Raw genomic sequence first — 7,591 nt, forward strand, 5'->3', positions numbered from 1 at the left:
TGACAAACTTTATCCCAACTTACTACATGAGACTTTCTAGCTACCTCTTCTTCCAGCCAAAGCAGACCTTTTGAGAAAAATATCATGCCTCTTACCTGGTACATTAGGTAATTGAAACAGAGAAAACATGTGCGAGATAGGATATCTAAATCTGATTGAAACTACATAATAATTTGTAACAAACGCACATGGCCGAAAAACAGAGTACTTCAATATATGTGGCGAGCAATCTCCTCTTATCCCCTCGCCAAACAAACAAAAAGCAATCTCCTCTTATCATTCCTATTAATTGACCAAGCATGCAGAAGATACATGAATTATGGTCTCAGAACATTTTCCATTATTTTCATATCTGATGTGCCGCATGTAGTCATGGGCGGCAACAACAATAGGGAATTGATCCGGCCTCTTGGGTCCATGTTCATGATCTGGCACCTAACTTCACACGATGTCTGATCACATTCATAGTCAGCCACACATGTCTCTCCAGTCGTATCGCTCACCACTTCATCTACACATACATTCGTATTCACAAATGAGCGTGGTCGTTAGCGTACAATCCATCTAAAAGTATATACATCCATGACTTAGTGCACTAACCTGACACTCCTTCGTAGAAAGAAAAGGTAGCCATGACTAGGAGAGCCATGGCGAGTATGGCAGCCCAAGAACTAAGGTTGTTGTTATTGGCTAACGCCATCATGTGCTCTCCTTATATAAGACTTTATTTGTTTGTCTGACTAGATTTGGAGTACCTCTTCTTATATAGAGGCATGCAGGGAGGTAGCTAACTTGTCGACCAGGCAAGTAATTATATAATGCCAAATGAATTCCTATGGATTTGTCACGCATATACTACTTGCCTTATTATCTTTCGGTATCTTTTATTGCATGCCAAATTTAATCCCTGATTTTATTTTAAGCACATTGTAAGTGATTGAACAACTAAATTTGATATTTGCTGGTTCTTCTCAAATTGTATATATGGTTAAAGTTTCAATATTTGTTTTATGGTATGCATGGCGTAGTTCATAAAAATATGCCGAGTTGAGACTATTCTGCTTATTAGCTTGGTGATGATGTTGGTGAAATTTTTTATGATTGTTTTTTTGGGCTTCTCTTCCTTATACTGCCTGTGAATTACAGCCTAAATCAAGTATTTACAATTCGTAATTTACCATGTTACTCTAAGAATTGTTGTTCACCACCAAAAGAGCATTTATTGTTTTCTAAAAAAAGGTACCCAAATTGTAGGTTATTATGTTCTATTCCAATTTTTCGTGCTGGAGTATTTATCTATTGTTTTTCTTTTCGTCCTTCCTCCTAGAACATTTATTATTAAAATAATACTCCCTCTGTTCCTTTATATAGGATATATTTGTTTCTTCAAAAGTTAAATGAGTGCATGTTTGACCAAGTTTTTAGAAAAGTATATCAATATCCACAATATGAAATTTATATCATTTTATCCATCATGAGAAGTATTTTCATATTTTATCTATTAGGTATTGTAGATGTTGTTATTTTATTCTATAATCTTGGTCAAACATTCAAACGGTTGACTTGCATGAAAATCAATACACCATATATTCTGAAACGGAGGGAGTAGATGAGTTCATTTTGTCAGTAAGCACTTAGATATGCATTCTTTCATAGTTGGTCTGGGCCGATGCTGCATCATCAGATTAACTCAAGAGTCGTTACATGCATGCGCATATATTTACGGATGTAGTTCATGTAATATAACCTGATCAGGGGGACCCAACTCAAATTCTCCTTTTTTTTCTCCTTTTCTATTTTTTTCTTCTGGAGAGAAATAAAGCCATAGTTCTCAAAACAATTTTAACATGTGAGCACATAAGACCTAACTTGGGTTTACCCGGCTTCTCCTATTTGGTGCGTAGGTCGCGCATTAGTGACCTAGCGCGTACCCTCTGGAGCGCTTGATCCTCTGTTTGGGCTGGCCCATTTTGGGTTTCTTCCCCTCCGGTTTTCGGAAGGCTCTAAGCATCCCCCCCCCCTTTTCCTTTGTTTTTTCTTCCATTATTTCTTTGTTTTACCTTTTCTTTTGTTTTCCTTTTTCTTTTTTCCCTTTTCTTTTCATTTTCCCTTTTTTTTGCTTTCTTTTACTTTCATTTTTGGGAGCATTTTCTAAAATTTATGAACATTTTTTAAATCATTAATATTTTCCGAATTGGTGAATTTTTTAAGAAAATTCGTCAACATTTTAATAAGATTTTAATCGTGAACATTCACCATATAGAGGATGGGATCCTGAACGAGTACCTCTACCATTAGCTTTCTTTTTAATCATACTTCTGGTCTAACCCTACAGGAGCATGGGAAAAAAATATCATGCTTTGCTATGTGGTGGGTATGTGATGTTGATTTCAGATGTGAACCAATATGTGCGTGTTGTTTATATGAACGGTGTCCACGGAAATCTAGCACTACAAAACAGGGGGGTATTGGTGGACGCCAGTAGCAGTGTGAGTACCAGTTCGACGTTAACAATTATTCTACAGTAGAAGCCATTTCGACCAGATAACCCTACGGCTGGAGACGGTGGAGAGACAGTGAGATCTGCATGTGCATACTACTTGTACAGTGAGAGAATATCATATTCTTTCTCTCCCTACCATTACCAATATTGAAGCCAAGTAATTTCCTCCTCAGTCAGTAAAACTATTATGTAGTTTCTTCAGCAGAAATATGTAGTGTTCACGACATACTTTCTTGGCATATACGCAACACGGACAGAGACTACTTAACTGCAAATTAAGAAGCTGATTTCCTAGAAAAAATTAAGAAGCTGATTACCTAGAAAAAAAAGACCTTCAGGTCAGGATGAAGCAACTAGGCAGAATATACTTCAGCAGAACTTGTTGTATGCATTGGATGAAGTAGAGGGCGTGGCCCGTGGGTGTACTCTCCTTTTCAAGGAAAGAATAAAACTACCAGGCATAATTATTTGTGAACAAAAATATTATCTTATTCGCATCGCTACTTAGTAGGAAGTCGCTTTCTGCATCACAAAATGATGCCATACACTGCTTACAACCCATAGATTTTACAACAGGTTATCATTGGATGCAAAATGATTACATTTCTGCTTCTGAATCCTAGGCCTCTTGTAGTTGTACCCCAAAGGCCTTACGGATTTCAGCAATGATGTGGCCAGACACATCAGGACCAAACATCCTAGGCAAATTTGCAGTTAGGTCGACCTCGATTGATTTCAATCTTACAGCTTGGTCCCTCTTGATCATGATCTCCCTTTCGGCCTCTTCCATTTCGGAGGTGTCACGAGCGCAACTATGAAGCCAGATTTGAAGAACCTCCTTCACAGCTGATGCCAGATGACCACACACTATCTCTTCCAAGGTACCCTCCCCTCCTTGCCCGCAGTCGATGGTGACCGACACCGCTGTTGGAGAACATGCACTGCGCACAAAGAGCGACGGCGACCGGTATGGACGGGTTTGTGGCAATTCTTCGATCTTCTCACGTTGCTTGTCCAAGCAAGTATGTTCATAGTACTTGTGGAGGTACTCCGGGTGGAGAGCGAGGTCTTTCCGTGGGAGCAGATCAAGAATCACAACCATTGAAGTTGGGCTGCCTTGTATGAACTCCATGAGGAAATGTGGTGCATCCGTCAAGGCATTTAGGAAAATAAGAACCGACGTAATGTCGATTGCGCCATTTGGGACTTTGCAGTGAAGTGACGAGTGCAGCATGAAATCAATCTGTAGACAAGAAATTATAACATTTAAAGCGTACAAATTTTTGTCATAACTTGGATTATAGATCTTTGTTTGTATGGTTGTCAAAATGGGGGAAATATAGTGGTTTTCTTTGCTCCTATGTAGGCACACTCGCTATCCGTACTGTCCATCCATGTGCTGAATTTTTGGGATCCACGGAAGTTTTTTTTAATAGACCCATGGGAGTTGTGGTGTAAACTTAATTGCAGACATGTGTTGTGCAGTCGTGCTATTGGTTGCTAATTTTGGGCTGGCCACACCATACCAAAATATAAGATGTTTTTGCAGTTTAATTTAAATTAAAAAAATATCTTATATTTTAGTACCGAGGTAGTAGTTTTTTTTAAATGTAGGATGTACCCTCGACCTCTGCATCTGCGCGATGTATGCAGCCATTTTATTAATTATTTATAAAGCCCTTACAAGATAATACATCAGTAGCCTGAAGCCACTATCTTGGCAACACCTGTCGTTACTCCTATCCCGGTGATGAAGGGGTGCCGAATGTCCGATCCTAATACCAAACAGATATCGCACCAACACCTAACATCTAATGCCGGATGCCCCATCCAAGCTACAATACCTAGACTAGGTTACACACCGGTTCGGCGCACTTTCAGTGGGAACCACATGCGCACGCTGCAAGGGCCATCACCTCCTTCATCCATCGATCCATCCTCAGATTAGATACTGACGCATCGACCTTCCAGGCCTCTCTACCATCGACGCCACCACAACGCAAGACATCGTCGTCCTCCTGCATGAGTCCATCGCCACCCATCGGACGCCGAGTCTCCACTGCGCCATGCCGCCAAGATCCACCACCATCAAGGTGTAGGATGAAGCACCGCTCCACCACCTACCAACGCCCAACCACCAAGCCATCCACACGTCCGTCCAGCCGATGAATGTCTCCACAGATGATGCCCCCAAGCGGGTGACGACTAAGACGTCGCCATAATCTGGTCTAGGAGGTCCCTCAACGCCTCCAACGAGGGGTACGATGCCCACGGCCGCCGTCGTCAATGGTAGGCTCCTCCAGATATGAGGTTTCCCCTGGAAACAATGGAGTGAGGGACGCCATCACCATCGCCTCCAACGAGGAAAACGACACCCATGGGCGACGCCGACGATGGTGGCATCCTCACCCACTTCAGCAGCTAGGCCACCATCTCCTCCTCCACTTGATCCGCCGTTGGGAAGCCACTGCGAGGCAACACCCTACCAGATCCCTTTGGACCGATGATGAAAACAGCCAAAGATAGAGGAGGTCACATCGTTGCGTGACCGGTGCCATGGCCACACACACGTCGTCTCGTGGCGCCCGCTCAAGATCCACCGTCACAGCCACGCCTCCAAGCCACGACAGAGGGACGCCCCGCCGCCGCCATCATCCGCCCGCACGGGCTTTTCCCAGTCGAGATCCGGCGGCGGCGGGAGGGGAGGCAGAGGGGAGGGGAGGCGGATGGGATCTGGAGGGGAGAGATCTGAGGTAGTAGTAGACAACAACTACACACGTGAGAGTGAGAAAGAAAGTTGCATAGTAAATTGAAGACAAAGAAGCAGTATGAGAATATGAGACACAAGAGAGGAAAAGACAGAGAGAAAATCCAAATGTAGTGTTTGGTCTGTGTAACAAAATATGTTCAGAGCTCTTGATCTATCTAAAGACCAAAGTCTTTTCGAAACATTCTAAAGACTGAAGTAGATTGGAATTGGACAGTGGCGATGAGTGTACCTACATGAGTCTCATCTACCACTTTCCCTTTGTATAAGTGTGCCAGGCCACCTTGATAACTCTATTCTTCCTTTGTTCCTACATATAAGTTTTTTTAGAGATTTCAATATAAAGCAAAATGAATAAACCTGTACTCTAAAGTATGTCTATATACATTCATATGTAGTCCATATTAAGATCTCTTAAAAGACTTATATTTAGAAACAGAGGGAGTAAGATGTGTTGTTCTTCAGCGAGCTACTAATTCCAGGTAACTTCAGTTCAGGCGTGATGAGTTTTGTCCATGAGGAACGGAGGGATATTGCAGTAGGAACAGGGATGTAATGGAGAGAGAAAGTACCGACGAGGCAGGCGCGCCTCGGCGCAAGTCCAGCGTGCCGACGGCGGTCCCAGCGCTGTTCCGGAAGTCGGCTACGTCGGCGGGCACGGCCGAGGGCAGCAGCGGCACGGCTGCCGCCGCCTCGGCTGCCAGCGCTTGCGCTACCTCCCGGTGCGCCAGCGTCGACGGCAGCGTTACCTCCTGCTGCACCAGCGGCATGCACGCGCGCACGGTGGTGCTCGACCTTCTGCCCCTGAGAGGCGGAGCCGTGCCGCAGCGGAGGCGGGAGATGGTAGGGAGCGAGGGCGCAGCCACAGAGACACAGGTCGCTGGCCGGAGCATGGCACTCTCGACTGCGTGGACAACGAGATGTCAAATACGGCTATCAATCCACGCCGAGCAGATGGCAGCTTAAAATCACATCACATGTGATACCAGACGAATGGCCAGGTGACACCAAGCTGGTCCATATATCGTGCAGCTGCAAGGCACCCCGTGAAGGCAAGGTACTCCTGATTCCTGACGTGAACGTGCTGCTACCAGGCGGGCGAAAACACCTCGTGAATACGTACAAACACGTAGCTTCAGTGTGGCCGTACTAATACTATGCATATGCAGAGCCCCCTGTCTCCCCACCAACCGGCAGGGTCAGCAGGTCCAAAGCGCTTTCTACTGTTACACTTTATTGATTCGTCGAACCGGTGTCGACAGTGTCTCTGTGTTTCTTTATGCTGCAGTGAAAAGCATTAGGCCAACTCCAGCGCACGATCCCAAACGGACGTCTGTTTTGCCCGGATTTTGGTCGTTTGGGTAGGGCAATGGAGTCGTGTCTGGGCATGTTCTGGGATGTGGTGGCTGCGCGTCCAACGCGCGGACGCATCCTTTGGCCCCATCATATCCGTATCCATTTTCAAACACCAACTTTCCAAATACCACGCCCTAGTTCAGGCCAGCGGCCCTAGTTCACGCCCGCAACAGAGCCAGCGACCTACACGTCCTTGCCGGCAACACAGCCAGCCTCCAAAATGAATAGTTTTGTTCGCCGGCAACACAGCCAGCCTCCAAAATGAATGTGTTTCTCGCCGGCACACAACCAGTGGCCCAGCGGCCGGCACCCATGCCAGCCTCCAAAAAAGAACGACCACGGCCAATCAGACGACCTTGTTCAGGCCGTCGGCGTCGAACATCTCCTTCTGCCTGGCCTCGAACCAGCTCCTCGTCTTCTCGCTCATGTTGGTCAAGTCCATGCTCATGATCGCAAGGGCCACCTCCTTTGCTTTGGTTGCGGCATTGGTGGCCTCGATGTCGAGCTGCCTCTGCCTGGCCGTGACATTAGCGGCCTCGATGTCGAGCTGCCTTTGCCAGGACGCCCCCTCCATGTCGATCTTCCTCTTCTTGGCCGCCTCCTCCATCTCAAGCTTCTTCCTGTGAAGCTCTAGGTATTGCTTCATTTGCTCGTCCTTGTTTTGTCACTTCTTCTCGTCCCTCACATCCTTTTGAGACATCATGCCATGCAAAGTCTCATGCAAGGCCATGGATGAGGCATCACGTATGTCGTCCACCTTGGAGTTGGTCTTGCCCCTCGGCCTCTTCAACGCCTCACCATCTCCACCTCAGGCCAACGCGGCCATCTTCTTGCCTCTCTTCCTTTGAAGTTCACGGTATTGATCCTTGAACTTAGGGCAATTGTTGATGGTCGTCCAACAATGCGTAAGAGTGAATGGCTTGTCATTGCGCCGAGCCTTGAATGCTCCAAAGATTGAAATGCCT

The 7,591-nt window shown here is 45.7% G+C and overlaps 1 protein-coding gene across 1 annotated transcript; it reads right to left on the reverse strand.

Moving 5' to 3' along the window:
• Window positions 1-2,926: 2,926 nt before the first annotated feature.
• On the reverse strand, window positions 2,927-6,268 carry LOC123142922 (red chlorophyll catabolite reductase). The gene is made up of 2 exons (XM_044561634.1): window positions 5,843-6,268; window positions 2,927-3,746 (listed from the first exon to the last, which is right to left on the reverse strand). Exons 1-2 carry the CDS (start codon window positions 6,161-6,163, stop codon window positions 3,123-3,125), a joined length of 945 nt encoding a protein of 314 aa, XP_044417569.1. The 5' UTR covers window positions 6,164-6,268; the 3' UTR covers window positions 2,927-3,122.
• Between the last annotated feature and the right edge of the window lie 1,323 nt (window positions 6,269-7,591).

The sequence above is a fragment of the Triticum aestivum genome, chromosome 6D (genome assembly GCF_018294505.1).
Source record: "Triticum aestivum cultivar Chinese Spring chromosome 6D, IWGSC CS RefSeq v2.1, whole genome shotgun sequence".
Taxonomy (NCBI): Eukaryota; Viridiplantae; Streptophyta; class Magnoliopsida; order Poales; family Poaceae; genus Triticum; species Triticum aestivum.

Excerpts from the sequence above, each read along its gene's own strand:
- LOC123142922 (XM_044561634.1), bottom strand. The coding sequence starts at position 6,163 with ATGCTCCGGCCAGCGACCTGTGTCTCTGTGGCTGCGCCCTCGCTCCCT. Across the intron at positions 3,747-5,842 it reads GAGGCGCGCCTGCCTCGTCG|ATTGATTTCATGCTGCACTC; the intron begins GTACTTTCTCTC and ends TCTTGTCTACAG.